At 43.0% G+C, this 26103-nt stretch overlaps 1 protein-coding gene across 3 annotated transcripts in view; it reads right to left on the minus strand.

The window, feature by feature from the left end:
* Window positions 1-26103, minus strand: part of IMMP2L (inner mitochondrial membrane peptidase subunit 2) — an 811025-nt gene that overhangs the window by 717556 nt on the left and 67366 nt on the right. The window contains exon 6 of one of the 3 annotated variants that reach the window (XM_074942242.1): window positions 23077-23348. The exons of the other annotated variants lie outside the window; for them this stretch is intronic. Coding sequence (XP_074798343.1) covers window positions 23273-23348 — 76 coding nt within the window. The 3' untranslated portion in view covers window positions 23077-23272. Of the gene's footprint in view, window positions 1-23076; window positions 23349-26103 lie in introns of those variants that run through there. 3 annotated transcript variants of the gene reach the window in all.

The following is a 26103-nucleotide window of genomic DNA, read 5'->3' on the forward strand; positions in this document are numbered from 1 at the left end:
ATGGGAGGGGGTGCGGTGTGCAGGAGAGGTGCGGGGTGTACAAGGGGGCTCAGGGCGGGTGTGGGGTGCAGCAAGGGGCTCAGGGCAGAGGGCTGGGGTGCGTGCTCTGGCCCAGCACTGCTTACCTGGAGTGGCTCCGGGGTGGGAGTGACGCGCAGCGGGGCTAAGACAGGCAGACAGGCTCCCTGCCTGCCCTGACCCTGCGCCGCTCCCGGAAGCGGCCAGCACCACGTCCCTGCAGCCCCTGGGGGAGGAGGGGCAGAGGGCTCCGTGCACTTCCCTCACCTGCAGGTACCTCCCCCGAAACTCCCATTGGCCACAGTTCCCCGTTCCCAGCCCATGGGAGCTGCGGGGGGCAGTGCCTGCAAGCGAGAGCAGCACACGGAGACCCCTGTCTTCCCCCACCCCGCCAGGGCTGCAAGGACGTGGTGCTGGCTGCTTCTGGGAGCTGTGGGGGGCCCGCAGCACCACGGGGGTGGCAATCCCCTGGGCCGGATCCAAAGCCCGGACGGGCTGGATCCAAAGCCCTGATGGGCTGGATCCGGCCCGCGGGCCGTAGTTTGCCCACCCCTGCTCTAGGCGCTACTGCAATACAAATAGGTAATAATAATAATAATAATAAACTCAGACCCCATACAAATATGGTAGCTTCTGCTTACAGGACTGAATTTCTCAGGCCAATGTAGAAAAGATGACTTGAGGAATAAGTGAACAATATCACACATTTTTCCATTTTGTTTTTAACTAATCATTTCTGAAGCAGAACAAGGCCTTAGTTTAGGTCCTTGCTTTTTCAAAGTCTGCTCCTCATCCTATGAGTACCATGCCACATTTGATCAGCTAAGGTACTGGGCTAAGAGCCCTCTGCTTTACACAGAAGGAACGATATTGCTGAAGAGGCCTCAGCTCTGAAATGCACTTCCTCCCCCACCAGAATACAGATTTAGTAAGCTTCACACTTCACACAGCTGCAAAGTTTATCTGTTCTCCCATGTTTTTTCTTGCAGGGTGGGATGAAGGGTTGACTGTTGGGTACAGTCTGGGGAAAGGTATTTAGATTTGTAGTCCATTTTGCACTTTGCATAGAGTAGTTTTACTAATATTTTATCCAAGAATCCATATGTTTAGATGGACACACCTTAGATAAATTGAAATGAAGTCTAACCAAATATATTTTTATTATTATACTATCAAGTTGTAGATGTCCACTACGCTGCTCTGCCAGTGATACCAGCCTTCATTACCCACTTGCAATGGATTGCCATGAAGGGGTCCAAAAACTGAAGCTCTGTAGAACTGCATACAGAAGAGGAGTCTATAAGTATGTTGCCCTAGTGACTAAAACTGGGTGAAATTTTCCAACTGAAATTTTTCAGTGAAAAATTCAGATTTGGAAACACAAAGATTTTGTGAATTAATGTCAATTTCACCAAATCATTTGGCAAAAAAAGACAAAAAAAATACCCCAATGAGAATTCCAAATAAACTGACACATTCTGTCAGATATTTTTTTCAATGAAACATTTTGATTTTTTTATTCAATATTACTTTTTTCAAAATGTCCTTAATTTTTTTTTAATTTAAAAACATTAAATGTTTGACATCAACCCAAAACATTTTTTTAAAATTTACAATTCACTAAGAACTTATAAAAACTTCTTTTCTGGTTCGACACAAAACATTTTCCCTTCCCACCCCCCGTTTTTTTGGAATCGTCATCAAACTAAGAAATCTGCTATTTGCCCACCTCTACCAGTGACATCTTTTCCATGAGGTCTGGGCCCGACCTGGGCCAAGATGCAGTTGGAACATTAAGAGCCAAGAGCTGGAGGCGCTTAGTTCCTTTACACTCTCCTCTTAAGTCAGTCTCCTGATCACTTCTGTTGCTGTTCTGTGAGCTCACTTCAGATTATTAATACCTATCTGAATGCAATACTCCAGGAACAGTCACTACAGAACTGAATAGAGAAACTCTCTGACCTTATGTTATGCCTGTGAATGTACAGCCCAAAACTATATTAGCCTCTTTTACTGACACCCTGCATTGCAAATTCATTGCTAATTTTCTGTTCATTATTAGGAAACTGAATAATTCCAAATTAGATTTACACCGAGAGGCAAATTCTCCAGTAAAGTACCTTTATTCTGCATTTAAAGTCAAGGAGGTCCAGCAAATTATCATTGCCTTTGATTATCATTTCACTAATATACCATTCTTTGTCATTAGCACAGTTATTCACAAAAAGGGTAATATATATTTATCTTTGAAATAATTAAAAAACCTTTCCCGCATGAATTTTACAACTCAAAGCCCTGATGATCAATATAAAAGCCCCTTTTATTCTTGAGCTTACACATCAATGAGGTGAGCTCATTTTCAAGTGTTTTGGTTCAAAATAATGTATACACTGTATGTCTGGTCATTGAAGACCAGCCGTTATTTTAGAACAGTGTTTAGATATTTTGTTTTTCAAATCTGACTGGCAGAAAAATTTTAAACATGCTTTTAAAATAGTTGTGTCTAGCTTACCCTGGTCAACTAAATAGCTTTTAAACTCTGTTAGCCTGAACCATTTTAAAACTGTTTAAAGCCAGGACAAACCTTTGTACTGTACAAATGGACACCGAGTTTGGAAAATAAAATATGACCTACACAGTCAAACGGCAATTATAAACTGATCTGAAAACTAAATTCTATGGTTCATATTGTATCTTAGTATTTATACTGAATGAGAAACCTTACAGGTAGGACTCCAAAAATACAAAAGGCACACAACACTGAAAAATAACTGAGGGTGAGTTAATTCAATATTTTACAATCTTTGTTCATTTCAGGTTCAGTCCTAAAACAATCATGAATTCAAATGGCACTCTTTTTTTTCTGACTCAGTTTGTATTCCCTTAATAATTACGCTGAATATTATTGATAAAATTTAAAGTGTTTAGTTTCTGAAAAAGAATGTGTAGCCTTTATTTTAAATCGAATGTTTGATAGTTCTGTGACCACAGTTTTAAAATTGATAAGGTAGAAAAAAAAGTTGCCTACCTTTTTGTAACTGTTGTTCTTCGAGACGTGCTGCTCATGGCCATTCCATTTTACGTGTGCACACGCCCATCTGCACAGTAGTCTGAGATTTCTGCCCTAACAACATCCGTAGGGCCTGCTGTGGCGCCCTCTAGAGTGGCGCTCCCATGAGGTGGTATATGTTCTTGCTGGCAACTCTGGCCGAGGGGAAGGAGGGCGGGAAATGGAATGGACATAAGCAACATATCTCAAAGAACAACAGCCACGAAAACGTGGGTAACTGTTTTTTTTTCTTTGAGTGCTTGCTCATGTCGATTCCATTTTAGGTGACTCACAAGCAGTATCCACGGAGGTGGGCTTGGAGTTCACAGCTTAGCGGTACTACCCTACCGAAGCCAGCATCGTTCCAGGCCTGCTGGGTCAGTGCATAGTGGGATGTAAAACTATGGACAGGTGACCAGGTGGCCACTTTACAGATGTCCTGGACAGGCACATGGGCCAGAAAGGCTGCCAAAGAGGCCTGTGCCTTGGTAGAGTGAGCAGTGATGACCACAGAGGGTGGCCCCTTTGCTTGGTCATAGCAGAAGTGAATGCAGGCAGTGATCCAAGAAATTCTTTGAGACGATACAGGGCAACCTTTCATCCTGTCAGCCACAGTGATGAATAATTGCGTTGACTTATGGAATAGCTTGGTCCTGTCAATGTAGAAGGCCAGAGCCCTCCGGACATCTAGGGTATGTAGCCTACGCTCCTCCTCCGACTTCTGTGCCTTCGGAAAGAAGACCGGTAAGTAAATGTCATGGCTCGAATAAAATGGAGAGACTACCTTGGGAAGAAAAGCCAGGTGCGGTCTTAGCTGGACCTTGTCCTTGTAGAAGACCATGTACAGCAGCTCTGAAGTGAGCACCTGAATCTCGGATACTTGGCGGGCCAACGTCACTGTGACCAGGAACATAACCTTCCAGGAAAGGAGAAAGAGAGAGGAGAAAGCCAGAGGCTCAAAGAGAGGACTCGTGAGCTGTGAGAGCACCAGATTCAAATCCCAAGGCGGGATGGGGTCCCTGACTTGCAGGAAGAGGCGCTCTAGGCTCTTATGAAATCTGACCGTGATATCCTGCGCAAAAACCGACCTGCCCTCAAACGGCGGATGGAAGGCTGAGATAGCCGCTAGATGGACCTTGATCAATGAGAGGGACAAACCCTGGAGCCTGAGATGCAGGAGGTAATCCAGAATAAGATACAGTGAAGCCCGCTCAGGACAAACACCTTTGTACGCAATCCAGCAGGGGAACCATTTCCACTTGGCCAGGTAGGTCGCTCTGGTGGAGGGCTTCCTACTTCCCAACAGGACACGCTGAACCTCAGCCGAACACTGCTGCTCCTGCATGTTTAGCCAAGCAGCAGCCGGGCCGTCAGATGTAACGCTGCCAGGTTGGGTTGCAAATGACTGCCGTGGTTCTGAGACAACAGGTCCGGGGTGCTGGGTGGATCCCTGGCCGGGCTGGGAGATCTGACTGCAGCGGTACCCCTGTGAAGCCCTGAAGCTGGCACACAGCCTGACACAGGTCCTTTGCCTGTAACCCTCTGTCCTTCGGTGCTGAGGGACTCCACTTTATCTGCTGCTTCCCTGGCACCAGTGATGGGGAGCAGTGCCAGGCAGAGACCGGTGCTGGCGTTGCAATGCACACCGAAGCCGATGTACTTGGCATGAGATCCACGGCGGAGGGCTCCGACGTGGGGCAAAGAGCAACCTCCATTAGGAGGGCCCTCAAGCGGATAGCCCACTCCTTCTGGTTCCAAGGGTGAAAGTTCTTGCAAATATGACACTTGTCCTTTCTGTGGCTTTCTCCCAGACACTTGAGATAACTGTCATGGTGATCGCTGATCGGCATCAGCCTGCTGCATGCTAAACACAACCGTGACTCTACTAACTAACTTAACGCTATGACTACTAAGAACTATATACAACAACCAGAACAAAGGCTATGAAGAAAACCGCTACTGCTCTTTCAATGCAAGACAAGGCGCTCCAACCAACAGTCATGGGCAGTAAGAAGGAACTGAGAGGGCACAGGGCCAGCGGCAGCTGATATACCGCCACATGGGAGCACCACTCCAGAGGGCACCACAGCCAGCCCTATGGATACAGTTAGGGCAGAAATTTCCAACTACTGTGCACGTGGAAAATAGATGGCATGTCACAGCCAAAGTTCTCAACATCAGGCTTAAGAGAAATGTTGAACACATGCTGAGTATCCTGAAGACTATTTCTGTAGTCCTGAACAAAATGCAGGGAAATAGCTGTTTTATTGCTGATGCTGTTGAAATTTGGAAGGAACTGAATGAGATCTTAAAAAGAGAAATATGCAATGACAGTTAAATTACAAGCATTAAAAAACCGAATAGGACAAGCACTATCTCCAGCTCATTTTCTTGCAAATATTCACAATACTCAGTACTTGGGTCAAACCTTAACTGCTGAAGAGGAGGAGCTGTCTATGACATGGACATCCAGCAATCATCCCTCCATAATGCCAACTATAATAAACTTCAGGGCTAAGGGTGAACCATTCAAGAAATATACGTTTGCTGATGATGTTTTAAAGAAAGTCACAGCAGTGAACTAGTGGATGTCACTTAAGCACTTGGATTCACAAGACTGTTGAAGTGATAATCCTCACTTTTAACAGCAGTAGCTTCTTCTGCCGGTGTAGAAAGAATATTTTCTTCCTTTGAACTAATCCATTCCAAACTGAGAAATTGTTTGGGACCTGAAAAAGCAGGAAAGCTTGTTTTTCTTTTCCAGATTATGAACAAATAGGAAAATGAAGGTGACGACGACTGAGTTAGCTGCAGAAGCCAATATTTTACGTTTCTCATGTTGACCTGGATGACATAGTCTAGTTAATTTTTGTTATTTTTTAAAAAATATTTCATTTAACTATTTTAGTTAAAAACAAATTTTAACAAAAACAAACCTGACTTTAAAAAACTTGAATGTTTAACTAAATTCAAAAATGCATATGCTTGTTTTGTTAAAATATTATATGTTTGCATTGAAGAAAAAAATCTAGAATACATAATGTTCTTGTTTTAGTTAAATAAAACAATTTAAATGTCTGCCTGGTGATGTTCTCCTCCTAATACAGCATGCAAGAAAATCTTCCAAATATTAATGATTAACCCGTTGAATTGGAGATAGTTCACCCCCAATGACTTCATAAATATCTGCTTCAATTACCTTTGGTAAACGAAATAACCAAACAATCATTCATTTTCTGATATAGCTGTGTAGTGAGGCGGTGTGGTTCCCTGCCGCCCTGGAGAGAGACAAGCCCCTCCAGTCACCAGAGTCGGCAGAGCCAGGGAGCCCCCGAGAAGGTCAGGCGTTGCACTGGAAGTATAAAGGCCCGACCTCAGGGCTCACTGAGGAAGCAGCCGCCAGGGAGGCCAGACACCTCTGGCCTAGCTTGCAAGTGGGAAAGCCCAGCGGCCTGCGGAAGACCTGAGGACTGACCGGACCTGCCCCGGCCTGGCTACCTGGAGGAGCCGCCGAGCCTGCCCCATGCTAGCTACCAGAAGGAGTTGCCAAGTCTACCCCTGGCCAGCTATCCCGAGGAACCCCTGGTGCTGGACTCCCCTGAGGACACCACTGTGACCCAGGTACCTCAGGATGGGTTGTCTGGAAGTAGCATGAGGGCAGCCAACCCTAGTCTGGCTGCAGCACTGCCAGAACCCATGTCAGTGTGTTGCGGCCAGGATCGCCACTGATTCAGCAGCAGGTCTTCTGCCACTGCTAGGGCCCCAGGCTGGGACGCAGTGGAGTGGGAGGGCCTGCATCCCCCTGCCACCCAACTCGCAGGTAGCAGTCTCCCCCTCTCCCAGGCCCTTTGGAACCTAGGGCCTGGGCCTACTGTTTCTATACTGTTATTGCTCAGCCCCTGGCTGAAGGCCTGAGCACCTGACTCACCAGTGCCCCGCCCTGACCTAGGCCTGGGCTTACTGTGGTATTTCCACCTTCACAAAGGCCACAGAGGATGACTCCTGTGGCCGGACTAATTCCCCGCAAGACCTATTCCACAATTTAGTGAGGCGGTGTGGTTCCCTGCCGTCCCAGAGAGAGACGAGCCCCAGCTAACCTCTCTACAATCTGTAAAACTAATCTGAATAGTTTTCAAAATAAATCACTTTAAAAATGTATAGTGTGTACCTTCTAAAAATGAAACCTACATATATCTCTGAGTTGTGAAGAATATGTATTAAGGTTATAACAACCAACAAGAATGCACTTTTATGTAGAAATCCATGATTAAATCGAGTCTTCCTGACTAGTGATTTAAATCATGATTTAAATCAAATCCTCCCTGGATTTTGATACAATATTTGATAAACTGCAAAACAAATGCAAATAAATTTACTTAACATTTCAGCTTTAACTGTTTAAAATGTTTTGATTATGAACTATGCTAAAACTATACTCAATTTAGCCCTAAAAGAAAGGAATACTAAAAAGCTTCTCCTGGCTTGTGGGGAAAAAAACCAAATTATCTGTCTTGTCACAAAGCAAGATGACCTTTGTAGACATCAATAAATATCAACCTTATAAAATGCAAAGCTTTTCACACCTGGGACTCCCACACTTTGATGATATGACTTATAGGCAAAGGAAGGTTACTCCTATGAAATACTGGAAATATGCAGTGAATGATTTTATAATGTGTACATATATAAGTCCTTACATGATGGACAACAGTGACATTTTGGAGCCATTCCGATACTGCATGACAAGTAAATGCTTCAGGATGTGAACTGTCTGTGTATAAAAATTGAATATTTACCTAATAAGCTATTTTATTGTTATATGTATATAACAAATTCAGTCTAGCCTTTCATTTTTAACCAGTAATACCCTGTTACTGGTCCAGAATGAAAGGCTATACTGCATTTACTATATACATAAAATAAGCATTATCCAAATTAGTATGCAAAGGACCTTGTATTTGTTAGCAGATATCACAATCCTAACAATACTGGAACATAGCGCTTTGTATGATCATATTTCAAACCAGCATCTACCAAGTTTTGGTTTATTATATTCTTAATCAATGAAAAGACTTTTGTGTTCATGTTTTTTGTTGTATCAGAATATTGTTTGAGATTTAACGTGTTTTTATGAACAATGAAGCTACAGGGAGTTGACTGAAGGACTTAGGCATAGGAAGCAGGGGTTCAGGGGGTGCTGCAGCACCCCCAGGTTTTATGCGGGGCTCCGCTCCCGGCCCCATATGCAGGGTCCTGGCCCCCAGTCCCACACCCAGGGTCCCGGCTGCAACCTGGCGCCCAAGGCTCTGCTGATGTCCCCGCACCAAGGGTCCAGATTGCCACCCCACGCCCGGGGCTCCACCTCTGGCCTCATACCCACCCCCAGCTATGTCCCCAGCCTCGGCCCCTTTACCCCTGTCTGGGTCCCCGCATCCCAGAGACACAGCCCTGCTCCCAGCCCCAGCTTGAGGGGGAAAAGTGGTGGACAAGGGTAAGGGGGCTGGCTTTCAGCACCCCCACTATTAAAAATGTTCCAGTGCCACTGGACTTAGGGACAGATAGTCAAGCTGGTGAAAATCAATATTTCTCCACTGATCTTAACAGAACCTCACCAATTTACACCAGCTGAGCATTTGAGTCGTAAAGTTGAAACATAAGTTCCCAACAAAGTTGATCAACCTAAGAATAATTTTGCATCGTTGTAGTGCTGATACCACAGAGATGCCACATTTTTGCCCCCACTGGTGACAAGATCAAAATCTTGAAGCCACTTTCAAACTCAGGTGTCTCATGTGTTGACAAAGTAACTAGCTATCATGCCAGTTACAGAGTACATAACTTGTTCTCACAGCTTTTTAAAGGGGAAGGAAAGAGTTAAGCTATCCACATTAAAATATTCCATAAATAGATTACACTAGTCTTATCTTCCTGAAGATACAGCTTACTACAAAAAATTAATGGCACATTATTCATTTGTATTTGTTTATTTTAATTCTGTTCTATCCTGTCAACTGCAGCCATGTGATTCTGCAAGACTGTGGAAAACAAAGCTTAGTACTTTTACTAAACCTGTGACACAGTCACAGTTGCAATGGCATTAAGATATCACACAAAGCAGGACTAAAACTAATAGATTAAGGATACCCAGATGGCATGTTTCTAGCCTAAAGTAATACTTTGTACTAATCAGAAGCCTAAATGCTCACTGTATGTTTTATGAATGCCAATGGCTGTTACATATGATTGCTAACAGTGGCACAAGTACCTAGAGAATATATTTGTTGGTGCAACATACTACCTCTAGGGCTCTAGCAAACAGTATACAGCTGAATATAGTAACACTCAAGCAATGCATGATGAGTAAATATGGTTACTGGCAGAAATTTCTGGAACAATATCCCAAGAGAGCTTTTACAAATCATGAGATGAAGAGTCCCTTCAACTTTAAATTTCCCTTGTCATTTAACTGTTGCTATATTAGCAAATTCTGTGAACTGAAAAACCCTGCTGAGTTGTCTTGCATATAGCTACAACCCCTATGTAAATCCTTAGTACAACAACAAAAAAAGAGCCTTTACAAAACACAAACATTTTCAAATACATCTAACTTCATTCATACATTTTACAGATTTTATTTTGTTTTGCACCTGATCTTCAACCTGATTTCAACTAGAAAAAGCCTATACGCATACCAATCAACAAATAATATTCACTTCTCAAACAGTAACAAAAGAACAGTGACTACTTTGAATCAGAACTTTCTGTTTGTCATGAGGGAAACCAGCTTTTGAGGGAGACAACTGAGAAAATCTCTATAGCTATATAGTGGGTGGGTGCTGCAGGAAAGAGGGATTTAACAGAAATAAGGGTCAACAGTTAGTGTGTTGAGAACAGACTGGGTGAAAGGGGGAAGTGTGGTACAGAAATGTAAAGTACTGTTTTTAAAGTCACTGTTACTAATCCTAAAGGGAACCTAGATGAGACTAGCAGAGATTCAGAATTCCTGTTATGTAAGCAGTTTCTTTTGTTTTTCTCTGACCTTCTCTTATATTCTTACTCATTCTTGTTTTAAACCACTTGAGTCTGTGGGCTTGTGCACAATTCAGAATTACATCACATCAGAACTCAGTTTTGACACATGGTTGCTGACTCAAATTTAAACAAAACTTAGCACTCAGTATAGGTAGAAATGGTCATGTTTAAATTCATTCATTAACGTGACTCATTATGGCTGCGTTCTAACATGACGTCATAGAGTTTAAGGCCAGAAGGGACCACCAGGTCATCTACATTGACCTACTGTCTATCACAGGCCACCATAACCGGCACACTAAACCCAACAACCAAAATTAGACCAAAGTATTACAATCCAAAGGAGATCACACTATTATAATGGGTCACAGGGAGAGAATAAGGCACGCCAATGCCCAAGGCCCCTCTAATGGCAGAGCAATGATTGAGATATACCCAGATAATACTGGCAAGTGACCTGCCCCTCACATGCTTCTCCCCTCATCTCCTAGTTTAAACCCCTTCTTATCAATCATTCCAATCACTCCAGTGGAGTCCACCAGTCAAGAAGAGTCTTCTTTCTGTGAATGAATCCCAATGGTCAATCATCCCAAAACGAGCCCCACAGCACCAATTCTTGAGGTACCTGTGAATCTTTTTTTTTATATAACACCTTCATCCTCCTTCTCTAGGGACGAGAAGTATTCACTTCTTTAAGCGTCTTACCCAGCCAAGTGTAGTCATCCTTGATCCATTCCAGTGGGAATACAGTGGTGTCATTCATCCCAACATGCAGCACAGTTAATTTTTCCCCACTTCCATCAGGGTCCTTTTCAGCATCATGTCCACACCTCATAAACACTAAGGTCAGAAGAGACCATTCATAATCATCTAGACTAAGTTCCTGCACATTGCAAACCACAGACCCTTGGCCCACCCACTTCTGTAATAGACCCCATAACTTCTAGCTGAGTTACTGAAGTCCTCAAATCATGATTTAAAGATGTCAAATTACAGAGTCCACTATTTACACTAGTTTAAACCTGCAAGTGACCCGTGCCCCATGCTGCAAAGGAAGGCAAAAAACCACCGGGTTCCCTGCCAATCTGAGCTGGGGGGAAATTCCTTCCTGACCCCAAAGATGGAAATCAGTTGTACCCTGAGCACGTGGGCAAGACCCACCAACCAGATAGCTGGGAAAGGATTCTCTGTAGTAACTCAGAGCTCTCCCCATCTAGTGTCCCATCACCAGCCATTGAAGATATTTGCTGCTAGCAGCTACAGATCGGCTACATGCCATTTTAGGCAGGCTGTCAAGGTTCCTCCCCCACTCTGAACTCTAGGGTACAGATGTGGGGACCTGCATGAAAAACCTCCTAAGCTTATCTTTACCAGCTTAGGTCAAAACTTCCCCAAGGTACAAAATATTCCACCCTTTTGTCCTTGGATTGGCCGCTACCACCACCAAACAAATACTGGTTACTGGGGAAGAGCTGTTTGGACACGTCTTTCCCCCCAAAATACTTCCCAAAAACCTTGCACCCTACTTCCTGGACAAGGTTTGATAAAAAGCCTCACCAATTTGCCTAGGTGACTACAGACCCAGACCCTTGGATCTTAAGAACAATGAACAATCCTCCCAACACTTGCACCCTCCCTTTCCTGGGAAATGTTGGATAAAAAGCCTCACCAATTTGCATAGGTGACCACAGACCCAAACCCCTGGATCTGAGAACAATGAAAAAGCATTCAGTTTTCTTACAAGAAGACTTTTAATAAAAATAGAAGTAATTAGAAATAAGAAATCCCCCCTGTAAAATCAGGATGGTAAATACCTTACAGGGTAATTAGATTCAAAACATAGAGAACCCCTCTAGGCAAAAACCTTAAGTTACAAAAAAGATACACAGACAGAAATAGTTATTCTATTCAGCACAATTCTTTTCTCAGCCATTTAAAGAAATCATAATCTAACACGTACCTAGCTAGATTACTTACTAAAAGTTCTAAGGCTTCATTCCTGGTCTATCTCCGGCAAAGACAGAATGTAGACAGACACACAAACCCTTTGTTTCTCTCCCTCCTACCAGATTTTGAAAGTATCTTGTCTCCTCATTGGTCATTTTGGTCAGGTGCCAGCGAGGTTACCTTTAGCTTCTTAGCCCTTTACAGGTGAGAGGAGATTTCCTCTGGCCAGGAGGGATTTTAAAGGGGTTTACCCTTCCCTTTATATTTATGACACAGGCCCATCATACATTCCCTGCCATAAATTTATCAAGTTCAGTCTTGAAGCCAGTTAGGTTTTTGTCCCCATTGCTTCCCTTGGAAGGCTGTTCCATAACTTCATTCCTCTGATGGTTAGAAAACTTCATCTAAGTTCAACCTTCATCTAAGCTTGTTGATGGCTAGTTTATATCCATTTGTCCTTGTGTCCACATTGGTGCTTAACTTAAATAACGCCTCTCCCTCCCTGGTATTTATCCTTCTGATGTTTTCATAGAGAGCAATCATATCTCCCCTCAGTCGTCTTTTGGTTAGGCTAAACAAGCCAAGCTCTTTGAGTCTCCTCTCATGAAGTAGGTTTTCCACTCTTCGGATCATCCTAGTAGCCCTTCTTTGCTCCTGTTCTAGTCTGAATCCATCTTTCTTCAACATGGGAGACCAGAACTGCATACAGTATTCCAGATGAGGTCACATCAGTGCCTTGGATAACAGTACAAATATTTCCCTGTCTCTACTGGAAATACCTTGCCTGAGGCATCATAGGAATGCATTAACCTTTTTTCATGGCCACATCACGTTGGCAGCTCGTAGTCATCCTATGATCAACGAATATACTCAGGTCTGTCTCTTCTTCTGTCACTTCCGACTGATAAATCCCCAGTTTATAGTAAACATTCTTGTTAGCTCCTAAGTGCATAACGTTGCACTTTGCACTATTAAACGTCATCCCATTTCTATTACTCCAGTTTTCAAGGTCATCCATATTTTCTTGTATGATATTCCAGTCCTCCTCTGTACTGGCAAGATCTCCCCACTTTGTGTCATCTCCAAATTTTATTAGCACCCTCCCACTTTTTGTGCGAAGGTCATTAATAAAAATATTAAATAAGATTGGTCCCAAGACCAGTCGCTGAGGAACCTCACTCCAGCCTGACAGTTCACCTTTCAGTATGACCCGTTGTAGTCTTCCCTTTAACCAGTTCCTTATCCACATTTCAATTCTCATATTAAGCTGTCTTCTCCAATTTAACTAATACTTTCCCATGTGGAACTTGTATCAAACACCTTACTGAAATCCAGTTAGATTAGATCTATTGCATTTCTTTTGTCTAAAAAATCAAGTATCTTCTCAAAGACACGGATCAGGTTGGTCCGGAATAATCAACCTTTTGTAAAATCATGTTGTATTTTATCCCAATTACCATTTACCTCTATGTCTTTAACTATTTTCTCTTTCAAAATTTGTTCCAAGACCTTGCATACAGTTGAGGTCAAACTAACAGGCCTGTAGCTTCCCGGATCACATTTTTCCCCTTTCTTAAAAATAGGTACTATATTAGCAATTCTCCAGTCTTAGTTTATGACCCCTGAGTTCACAGATTCATTAAAAATCCTTGCTGTTGGACTTGCAATTTCATATGCCAGTTCCTTTAATATTGTTGGACAGAGATTATCAGGGCTCCCTGATTTAGTCCCATTAAGCTGTATGAGTTCGTCTTTCACTTCGGATGTGGTAATTTCTATTTCCATATCCTCATTACCATTAGCTACCCTACTATTACCCCTAAACTCTTCATTACCCTTATTAAAAACTGAGGCAAAGTATTTGTTTAGGTGTTGGGCCATGCCTAGATTATCTCCATCCTCAATACTTAGTGGTCCCACTTCTTTCCTTGTTTTCTCTTTATTTATACAGCTATAGAACCTTTTACTGTTGGTTTTAATTTCCTTTGCAAGGTCCAACTCTGCTTGGGTTTTGGCAGTCCTCACTTTATCCCTACACTTTCTGATCTCCAAGAGGCAGCTTTCCTTGCTGATCCCTCCCATCTTCGATTCCTTGTAAGCTTTCTGCTTTCTCTTAATCACCTGTTTGGATTCTTGCTCATCCAGCTTGGTCTGCAATCCTTCCCTATGAATTTTTTCCCCTTGCCTGGGATGCAGGCTTCAGATAGTTTCTGAAACTTTTACTTAAAGTAATTCCAAGCCTCCTCCACATTCAGATCTTGAGTTCTTCAAGTCCAGTCCACTTCCCTAATTCCCTTAATTTTTTTTAAATGTATCCTTTCGAAATCAATTACCCTAGTTGCAGATCTATTTTTGTTTATCCTTCTATTTAGTTTAAGCTGAAATAGCTCATGATCACTTGTACCAAGGTTGTCCCCTACAACCAGTTCTTCTATGAGGTCCTCAATACTCACCATTACCAAATCTAAAATGGTATAACCACTTATTGGTTCACCCCTGCATCTGGAAAACAGCTCACTCTTCTCTTCTCTGGATCTGGTCTGGTGACAGTCCTATCAATTCTTCTGAGCATGGAGTCCCCAACCACATAGATCTCTCTCTTCCTGGTGCTGGTATGAATCTGTGTTATGTTTTGTCTCACAGTCCCCTGTTCAGTCCCCTCATTTTTCCTTAGCCTCTGGTCTCTGGCTACCTCCATCACCTCTTCTTCTCATCTGTAGGGACTGGTGTGCCTATTTTTCTTCCTCACCACCTCACCTTCTGCCTGTATTGCCTCCTCATTCCCCACTGCAGAAAACATGTAACTGAACTCAATTTCACCACCACTAGCTAGTCTCTTCTTCTGCCTTGTCCTTATGGTCACGCTCGTCCATGGATCACTCTCCTCTTCTGGCAGTCTGGTCCTTTTTCCCCTGGGAAGTGTCCACAAATTTTGAGTTGTCTGCATCACCTCCTCTCTCCTCACCTGCATTATACCTACAAATCCCTGTCTGAATTCCATCATCATCTCCAGCTGTATTGCTAATCCTTGAATCTTCTCTGTCATGAGTGCTATCAGGTGACATTTCATACATAGGTACCTTCTATCAGATACCCCTCAAGGATGATGTGCCTCTAGGGTCACCAACTCTCCAGGATTGTCCTGGAGTCTCCAGGAATTAAAGATTAATCTTTAATTAAAGATGTCATATGATGAAATCGCCAGGAATTTGTCCAACCAAATTTGGCAACCCTGTACATCCCACAGCTCCTGTAGCCTACCATATTATTTGTCTCCTCTCCTCCTTGGTTCACTTCTGGTACTGCCTAAGTAGCCATCATTGTTTACCTAGACCCTACTTCTGGAAGAAACAAGAGAGAAGGAAAAAAATTCCTCTACCGCCACTTCCCACAGCAAATCTCCCACTTACAAACTTCCAAAGAATCCCCACAGTTAGCTGCTAGCTATTCACAGCTCTCATGTTTGCTAGTGGCTGGGTTTTAAACCGAGACAAACGAGGTCAGTACTTCCCTCTTGTTAAGGGATACCAGCAAGCACTGAAGCAAGCCACACACCTGGAACAAATAACTGCACTGTCAGAACACAAAATCACCACTCTCTTTGAAAACCAAATTCCCACAGAAACTCCGCTTTAGCTGCTAGCTGATTGTTGATGTAACTCCATGTAGACAAAGCCATAGACTGTTATTTGTGGAATTTCATACAGACTGTTCCGGCTGTTTCACAAGCACTGTAATATCTAAAGCCTTATCTACACTGGTAAGTTACCATGTTAAAAACGTATTAACTAATATGTATTAAGTAATGGCAATGTTAAACACTGGTAATGTTAAATAGCACTGAACTAGACAAGGACAAGTTGTGGTCCACTAGGATTGACCACAACCAGTTAAGACTTTTTAAAACACGATTTTTCCTCGTCTACACTAAGTGCTGTGTCATATTTAACACTTTATTAGTTGAAACATGTTTGTTAACACATTTTCTAACCTGATGTCTGACCATCAAACCATTAAAAAGATGAAACTACGATTTGAACTCTTTTCTCAAGGCTTCAACCAAAATATTACTTCATTAAGGATATGAAACATAATTTTTAATTAAAGTTTTCACATTTAATGTTAAGCAAAGAAGTCTTTGAACTCAGGAAAAGTGCACACTAATACAAATCTCCTGTTGGGGTGGGAGGGTAGGGGAAACTTAGTTGTCAGCGTCCTATAGCACTGAAGAACACAGCATGCACAATCATGCATTTAAATATGTTCCAACAGCATTTCTTTACTAAGGTCATACCCAGCACCAAATTTAAAAATAGACTGCTCTGAGGGTAAAGGGGATCATAAGCAGACACAAATATCACAGCAGGCCTTCTGGGCATACAAGATGCTATTATCATTTGCTTGCTGACAATATACTTTCTGATTGTATTCTGCAGTACCGCACTTCTCTCATTACAGTTGCCCTAGTTCTTGCAACATCCAAGTTATTGTTCTGTCTCAAAATGTCACTAATTTGTCCCTTAAAGCAAAACATATAAAACACTATGTGACAAGAAATATGTTCACAAGGTGTCACTTTCATTTGCTTTAAGATATGCATTGTTAACCACTGAAGCCCCCAAAGGCACTAAGCTACATATCTCTGTGGTAAGTGAGGTACTATTTAAGTATTTATTCTCTACTATCTTCAAATCCAGATTCTTTTTCACAGTAGCTCCCCAGACATTCAACAAATATCAGATTTATACAACTAATGTGATCATGAAATAATGAGAAATGGCTATACAGATAAACAATGACATGCTAGAACTACAAGGTAAACTTTTTAGTTGCATGTGAAACAAATATAATACAATACTCATAATATTAATATAAACTGCACAGGAAGGAACCCTTAATGAAAGGTGAAGTCTGGATTTTCTGTTACTTGAAATCTTTAACTCAACATTGGATAACTTTCTGAAAGATATGCTCTAAATCAGCAGTTCCCAAAGTCCCTTAGCTCTCCACCTACTACTCACATAAAGCCAATCCTTCAACCAGACCACTCTCTTAATGCTGTATCTAGAGACAACAATTATAGAATCTTAAGAAATGTAGTGCTGGAAGGGACCTCGAGAAGTCATCTAGTCCAGCCCCCTGAACCAAGTAAATCTAGACTATCCCTAACAGGTATGTGTCTAAAAAAACATATCCAATGACAGGAATTCCATAACCTCCCTTGGAAGCCTATTCCAGAGCTTCATGACCCTTACAGTTAGAAAGATTTTCCTAATATATAATCTAAATCTCCCTTGCTGCAGATTAAACAAATTATGTCTTGTCCTATCTTTAATGGATATGGCGAACAATTGATCACTCTTTTCTTTAAAAACAGCCCTTAACGTACTTGAAGACTTTTGTTACCAGGGTCCCCTCATTCCCCCCCCCCCCCCACACACACACACAGTATTTTTTTCCTCAAGACTAAACATACCCAATTTTTTTAAAACCTTTCCTCATAGGTCAGATTTTCTAAATCTTGTATCATTTCTGTTGCTCTTCTCTGGACTCTCCCCAATTTATGCACATCTTCCTTATAGTGTGGCGCCCGGAACTGGACACACACAGTACTCCAACTGAGACCTCACCAGTGGTGATTAAACGGGATAATTATCTCCAGTGGCTTACATACAACACTGTTAATACAGCCCAGAATGACAGTAGCCTTTTTGCAACTGCATTACTTTGGTGACTTATACTCAATTTGTGATCCATTATAAGCCCCAGATCATTTTCAGCAGTATTACTGCATAGCCAGTTATTCCCCATTTTGTAGTTGTACATTTGATTTTTCTTTCCTAAGTTCAGTACGTTGCATTTTCTTTATTGAATTTCATCTTGTTGATTTCAGACCAAGTTCTCAATTTGTCCAGGTTGTTTTGAATTTTAATCCTATCTTTCAAAGTGCTTTCAACCCCCCCAACTTGGTGTCATCATCAAATTTTGTAAGCATTCTCTCCACTCTACTATCCAAGTCATTAATGAAAATGTTGACTCATACTGACCCCTCTACGACTCCTTTAGCATACCCTCCCAGTTTGACAGCAAACCACTGATATCTACTCTTTGAGTAAAAAGAAAAGGAGTACTTGTGGCATCTTAGAGACTGTAGTTATTTCTTGGCCAGACTCCACTGTACCCTGTGCATTTTATATAGGCAACACACTATTCCGTGCCATTTTCATATTTTCCAATCTTATATTTGGAATGTAAGTTTCCCATACAGGCTACACGTCTATATAAAGCTACCAAACCCTTGCCACAGAACAGTGTGTTAGAATCCAAGCTGTCATTTATAAACTTGAATGAAGCTTGTCATTTATGGTTGTGAAAAAAGTCTTCCAATGTTGTTTACTCAGTTGGAGTGAAGTGATTTCTGACAGGGTCTGCAGACAGCTTGAAATAATAGGGCCTCATCCACAGCCCACTGAAGTCATTAGGAGCCTTTCCATTGACATATGCAGCCTCTGGATCAGAGCCTACTGGTCCAATCCTGTTCCCACTGAAATTCCCTAGAGGTGTGTACTTGATTTCAGAGGGAGCAGAACTAGGGTGTCAGGATGGTTTCACTTCAATGGGGTGCTAACTTTAAAGCTTAGTGATAATAATGTAAATATCAACATTCTTACGTTATTTTATGGATGATCATTTCAAAAATGTCCAGATAATCTTATTTTATAATCCCAAGCAGACTCCTGCACCTCCCCAGGTGTCAGAATGTCTCCAGTTTCCCAAGACAGTTCCTACAATGCAGTCATGTATTTTCAATACAAAATTCTGCAGCACTTACAAAATTTAGAGGCAGTGTAAAACTCCTTAAGTTGAATAGCAAAAATAAAGATACAAGAAGTACAGCATTGACTGAATAAGGTATCCTCATATTAAATTCGACAGAAACATCATGGTCTAATGGAGTTGGTGGGGTGTAGCATTCCCAGACTGCCACACCAGAATACTGCTAAATCCAGAACATAGATAATGCGTGCTGTGATGTACAAGAGTCCTTCCTTATATTCCATCCACCCTACAAACTGAACAAAGAGAGGCCTCACAACAGCTACAGTCGATACTAATAACCAAAATTAAAAGTGCTTTCAGTGAAGTACTGCACTCATAAGAGTGCAGAGATACATTTCATGTGGCCAGAGTCTCAGGGCTCTTTCTCCAAAGCAGTAAGAACAATGGTGGGGGTAAGTCAGGAATTTCTGTGACCTTTGGGTGGCACTGCAATATAAATCAATACTAAGGCCGTGTCTACACTACAGAGGTAAGTCAACTTAAGTTATGTCAATGACTATAACAAAATTGGTTGTGCACGTCCATACAATGCTCCTTGTGTCAGCGGTTCACATCCACAGTCTTTGCTTTCACATCGACAGAGAGAGCGTTGCATAGTGGGTAGTTATCCCACTGTGCAACTTGCCACCCTCTGTCATCCTCGGCTGCTGGGAGCTCTTGGAACGGATTGTGGTACATCATGGGGTCATGCATGCCATCTCATGATGCAGGTCTTTCCGTCCCATCATTCAATGAGCTTCCTACTTCATTTCACATAATTTTTTAACTGCCCTTGTAAACTGTGAGCCTGCCACCTCTGCCTGACCGCATGGATTCTGCGCTGCAGACCAGTCTGGTGATGAGTGTTATGAACACAGCGCGCCTGCAGTATTTCATGAGCTGCAAAACAGAGAGTGAATCAGTGATGCCTGCCCTGCTGTTTGCCATGGAAACAAATAATTCAAGATTGCTGCTGGCATTACAGAGCAGCTTGCTACGGTGGACCATCACTATAGGCCTAGGAAACAAGCACTGAGTGGTGAGATTGCATCATGATGCATGTATGGGATGACGAACAGTGACTGCAGAACTTCTGGATATACAAATCCACCTTCATGGAACTGTGTACAGAACTCACCCCAGCACTGTGGCAGATGACACCAGAATGAGAGCTGCCCTCACTGTGGAAAAGCGAGTGGAGATCACTGTGTGGAAGATGGCAACTCCAGACTGCTACCAGTCAGTCACAAATCAGTTTGGGGTTGGAAAGTCCACTGTGGGGGTTGTAGTGATGCAAGTGTGCAGGGCCATTAATCACCTCCTGCTACAAAAAATGTGACTCTTGGTAACGTGTAAGAAATAATTGATGGCTTTGAGGCAATGGGTTTCCCTAACTGTGGCGGGGTGATAGATGGAATGCATATCTGTAGCCGGACGCGGCCCCGTCCATGGCTTGGCCTTCCCCAGACAGCAACAGCTCCGGCTCCAGGGGGAGGAGGGGCAGCCCATTCCGCCGCGTCAACTCCCCCATTTTGCTCTTTCAAATGCAGTCTGTGTAGGTTTCCTGTAATGTTATTACCTTGCTCTTGAAGTGCAATTTGCACAGTTTCCTGTCAAAACCACAAGCAGTGAAAAATCCCCAGTAATGTTATATGCCTACTTAAAGCTATATTACCAATTGTATTCATACTTATGAATATACAACCAATTAGTGCAAGGAATGAGTGAGATGGTGTAAGAAACCAATCACAAGGCTTAAACCAAAATATTACCAAAGGGACTTCGGGGACTCTCGTCGCCTAGCGGGCCGATCTCTGGGCAGCTGTGGAACCTGGAAAGTCTCAGCCACCCGAAATCAAAACCAACATCCGCGTGCCTGCAGTCTGCCAGCAGTATGAATGGGATGTGTGTGAGAGTATAATTGCGCAAATAAGGGAAGCAAGTAATAAATCAATCCTCAGTACTGCTCTAGTTCAACCTTTGTTTGTAGTTATTTCTTGGCCAGATTCCCAGAGAACGGGCAACAATATCAAAATTTTGGCCCCCGACCATCTTGGTTGAGTACATCAACCAAAAGGGTTACTTCTGCATGGTCTTGCAGGGCCATTTCACTGACATCAATGCAGGGTGGTCAGGGAAGGTGCATGATGCATGCATCTTTCAGAACACTGGACTGTATAGAAAGCTGCACGCTGAGACTTTCTTTCCAGACCAGCCAATTCCAATGGGGGATGTGCAAATGCCCATAGTGATCCTTGCATACCCTGCCTACTCCTTGCTCCTGTGGCTCATGAAGCCTTACACCGCAAACCTAAGAAGCAGCAATGAGCACTTCAACAACAGGTGCCAAATGACCATTGAATGTTCCTTTGGCCGATTAAAAGGTCGCTGGTGCTGTCATTTTGGCTGGTTAGACCTCAAAGAGGAAAATATTCCAGTGATCCTTGCTGTGCTCTGCATAATATTTGCAAAGTGAAGGGGGAAAAGTTTCGCCAGTGTGGACGGGTGGCTGCTGATTTTGAGCAGCCAGATACGAAGGCAACTAGAGGGGTGTGTGACGTTGCACTCTGTACGATTTTATGAAAGTATGCTGAGTGTGAATATAATTAAAATATGCTTCATGCAAAAGGTCTCTTGTAAGGTATCATTACAAAGCTTATAATCTACTGAGTGTGGTCATCCTATTTATATAAATGTATCACTCTTGTATCTGAAACTAAAAATATGAAATATAACTAAGAGATCCTATTGTAGATATGCAAAGTGTGGGCCATTAATCGTGGTTTGGAATCTTAATGGTTCCCATTAACCAGGACAACTGAATGCAGATGGCTCTGTTTTACTTGTAAGTCTTCCTGTGTGCTGGCAAGTGAGTAATGAAGTCTTACAGTGACATGTGATCATGTCACCTGAACTGGAATCCATCTTTAACTTGGTGCTTTTCCACTGAGAAGGAGGGGTGGGAACCCAGAGGGACAAAGGATTCCCACCTTATGCAAAAGATATATAAGTGGGTGGAACAGAACAAAGGGGGCAGCCCCCATGAGAAATCCCCTAGCTACCACCTAAGCTGGAACAAGGGCTGTACCAGGGGAAAGGATTGTACCCAGACTAGGAAGGCATCCTAGCGATAGAAACTAGATAGAAACTTACTGAAACATCTCTAAGGGTGAGATTTTATCTGTATTCAGTTTTATTACTGTACTAGGCTTAGACTTGCGTGTTTTATTTTATTTTTCTTGGTCATTCACTTTGTTCTGTCTGTTACTACTTGGAACCACTTAAATCCTACTTTCTGTATTTAATAAAATCACTTTTTACTTAACCCAGAGTATGTATTAATACTGGGGGTGGAGGGACAGCTGTGCATATCCCTCTGTCAATGTTATAGAGGGCAAACAATTTATGAGTTTACCCTGTATAAGCTTTATACAGGTAAAAAGGATTTATTTAGGGTTTAGACCCCATTGGGAGTTGGGCAGCTGAGTGTCAAGGACAGGAACACTTCCTAAGTTGCTTTCAATTAAGCCTACAGCTGTTAGGGGACGTGGTTCAGACCTGGGTCTGGGTTTGCAGCATGCTAGCCGGTCTGGCTCAAACCAGGCAGGGCACTGAAGTCCTAAGCTGACAGGGCAGGAAAGCAGGAGCAGAAGTAGTCTTGGCACATCAGGTGGCAGTCCCAAGGGGGTTTCTGTGATCCAACCCATCACAGGGTGCAGCAGGAGGCTATTCGAAACATGGAGGCTTTAAAGGAGCATTTTGACAATGATTCCCTGTAATGTGCCTTTATGTTATGCATTCAGCCAGGCAATGATTATTTGTCACGTTGAATTAACCCTGTAGTGCTCGCTTCCTGAGCGTTAACTGTAGTGAGCAAATATTCCTATTTACATCAGGCAGTGTTATCACTGAAACATAGTGGCTATATGTATGTCACAAAGAAACAGTCATTTTATTTTGAAGGCTCAAGTTTAACAACAGGACAAAACACTAATTTTTGGTGAAACAGGGGACATGACAATAAGGAACAGTCTCACAGTTAAGGCTCTCACAGCTGTGTGTAACTCCAGCTTTTGCTGGGAAACCAGTTCCTAACCACTGAATGTACAGAGTACTGTGAGGGACAGGGAACACAAGAGGACTACAGTGGAGGAGTTTCGGGAGGGTATGGATAGGAGTTCTGTAGTGACCACAGGGAAAATCATGCACGAATGTGCTTAGATTGCAGAGTAATGAGGAACTTCCTTGTCTCTGTCTGGCCTTCCAGGAGCTTTATCATCCACTCCTGCCCCCAAGTCCTTTCCAGGCTATCCAGCCTCAGTCTTCCATTAAATTGTCTCCCTCCATGCTCTTGTTTCGCTATGTGATGCATCTGATGACTGCAGCACTTTGCAAAACATATCCTCTTTACTCCTCCTGGTTCACCACCTTATCTGACAAAGGTGCTCTGCCAGTGTGAAGGAGTGGGTCCTCAAAGGCACATCTGCAGAAGCCAAAGAAATAATGAACAGAGACAGTATTGTGAGTGCGCTCACAGCCATGAATCACAAAAGTTACACACAGCTTTCTCGCTGACTCTGAGCTAGCACACAAGTTGGTGCGAGTCCCAAATATGGTGAGTTCATGGAGGGAAGTGGTGGCAAGAGGAATGGGCAAGAAAGGACAAAGGATGGTTTGTGAAGGGGGTTACTACAAGTGACTAGGGAGACGATTCTGAATATTGGTACCCTTTTCCACAGGCTAAGGTAATTGAACCAGATATCTCACTCCTAAGGGTAACTCAGGATGCAAGAGTGCATCTCCTGCCTCTGTATGGTTTCAGACCGGCTCTGTATGCTGCTTTCCTGTGTGCCGCTCTGATCCCTGCAGAAATAATTGCCAGGTGGCGCGGCAAAGTTTCCTACAGCAGGAGGAAAAACAAGGCAGCTCTGCCAAGGAATCTTCAGAAGAGGATTGCAGAAAACCTACAGGAAAGTTTCCTAGAGATATCACAATGGAGGATTCCAGGGACATCCCCATGTACATTAACAAATTTTCCGCTGTGCCCCCACTATATAGATGGACAGGCTCTGTTACTTTCTGTCCCTTATCCCTGTTCTACCATGCAACAAAGTACATGAGAGCTCAATCTCCTCTCACCGTGCAGTATCAAAACAAAATGAGCAAGTTACCGGAGCTCCCCTCTCCTGCATCCTGCATAGGAGCCAGAGCCAGAGTGCTGGGATTGGCTAGACCCCACTGGAGTAGAAAAGATATCCTGACACACCGGACAACAAAATACCCTGTTGTGTGCTCCACATCATCCTCCAGCTCCCACTTCCTTGTCCACCACTTTGTCCTTGGGGTTGAATGCACTGGCTGCTGCATCCAGTTCCGCAAAGTATGCACGGGGCTCTTGGGGGTGGAGGTGGGGTGGCTACCGAGGATGGCATGCAGCTTGTTATAGAAACAGCATGTCTTTGCCACCTGTCTTGCCTTCTGGTATGTCTGCCTCAGCTCCTTGCTCTTAGCAGGGCAGTCCTGTGTATTCCTCTCATGCCCCTTCTCCAAGCAATAAGCCCATAAGTTTCAAAAGTTCCTACAGCTGGAGCAAAGCTGTGACTGCACAGCCTCCTCCCATGAAAAGAAAAGGAGTACTTGTGGCACCTTAGAGACTAACAAATTTATTTGAGCATAAGCTTTCGTGAGCTACAGCTTGATGAAGTGAGCTGTAGCTCACGAAAGCTTATGCTCAAATAAATTTGTTAGTCTCTATGGTGCCACAAGTACTCTTTCTCTTTTTGCGAATACAGAGTAATACGGCTGCTACTCCTCCCATAGACTCAGCAGATCCAACAGTTCCGGTGTTCTCCATCCGGGAGAGCGTTTGCTGCAGAAAGCCAGCATGGTCAGCTGGGAAGATGCTGTCTGAACTGTGCATGCCAAGCAAACAGAAAGAGGAATTTCAAAAATTCCCAGGCCTTTAAATGGGGGAAAGGTGCACATCTGTGTACCTTCAGGGCAGCAGATTTCAAACTGCTGACCAGAACAATGAGGATGGGCATTGTGGGACACCTCCTGGCAGCTAGTCAGGGTGAGATAAGCAAGTGCAGTATCTACACTGATGCTGCATCACTCTAACTACACTGCAAAAAGCTCTATGACACTCATCCAAGTGATTTTATTCTGTCATTGTAGGGGAGTTACATCGGTGGGAGGAGCATCATAGTGTTTACACCACTGTTTTGTCGACGAAAGCTAACATTTTGTTGACAAAACCGCGTAGTGCAGACAAGGCCTAAGAAACAACAGCAGGAGAGAGAGAGAGAGAGAGAGAATCTATTCCATTTTATATGTGGAATGCTAATGGAATCTGAGGTAGATAGGCAAGGGTCAGACCGTCGTAGAAAGAGTTAAGATGTAGTTTGAACCTTAGCTACAAATTTCCAAAAGTTAAATAATTTTAAGGAAGATTTTTGCTTATGAAGTGTAATATATATTTTACGATGGGGAAAGTGCACCAGAGAAGGAAGAAGTGGCTTGCCCAAGGTCATACAGCAAGTATGTGAACGCATTGTTTAAAATCAGTGTCTGGAGATCCTGTCCTCCAATTCTATTCTAGGCCCTCTCCTACACAGCTTCTGCCCCTTGCACTCCACTGAAACTCCCAAAGTCTTTAATTACCTCCTCCTAGCCAAAACTCAGTACCAGTACTCCATCCTCATTTTCCTTAACTTGTTGGACACTTTCAACACTGTTGATCATACTCTTATTGAAATCTTGTCATGTCTCAGTTTCCATTATGGTGTCCTCTCCTGGTTCTCCTCCTACTTCTCTAATCACTCCTTCATAGCGACCTTTGGAGGATCATCCTCATCTCTCCTCCAACTTTCTGGTGAAGTTCCACAAGGCTGGATCCTTGGTCCCCTTCTCTTCTCCTCCTACACATTATCTCTGGGTAATCTCATCCACAAACACAAATTCAACTTTCTGCTGACACACAGATTAATATAATTTTGCTGGGGAAGAGTCAACACGACATCTGTAAAGGGAAATCATGCCTCACCAATCTATTAGAATTCTTTGAGGGGGTCAACAAACATGTGTACCAAGATGATCCAGTGGATATAGTGTACTTGGACTTTCAGAAAGCCTTTGACAAGGTCCCTCACCAAAGGCTCTTAAGCACATTAAGCAGTCATAGGATAAGAGAGAAGGTCCTTTCATGGATCAGTAACTGATTAAAAGACAGAAAACAA

The sequence above is a fragment of the Natator depressus genome, chromosome 1 (genome assembly GCF_965152275.1).
Source record: "Natator depressus isolate rNatDep1 chromosome 1, rNatDep2.hap1, whole genome shotgun sequence".
Lineage (NCBI taxonomy): Eukaryota > Metazoa > Chordata > Testudines > Cheloniidae > Natator > Natator depressus.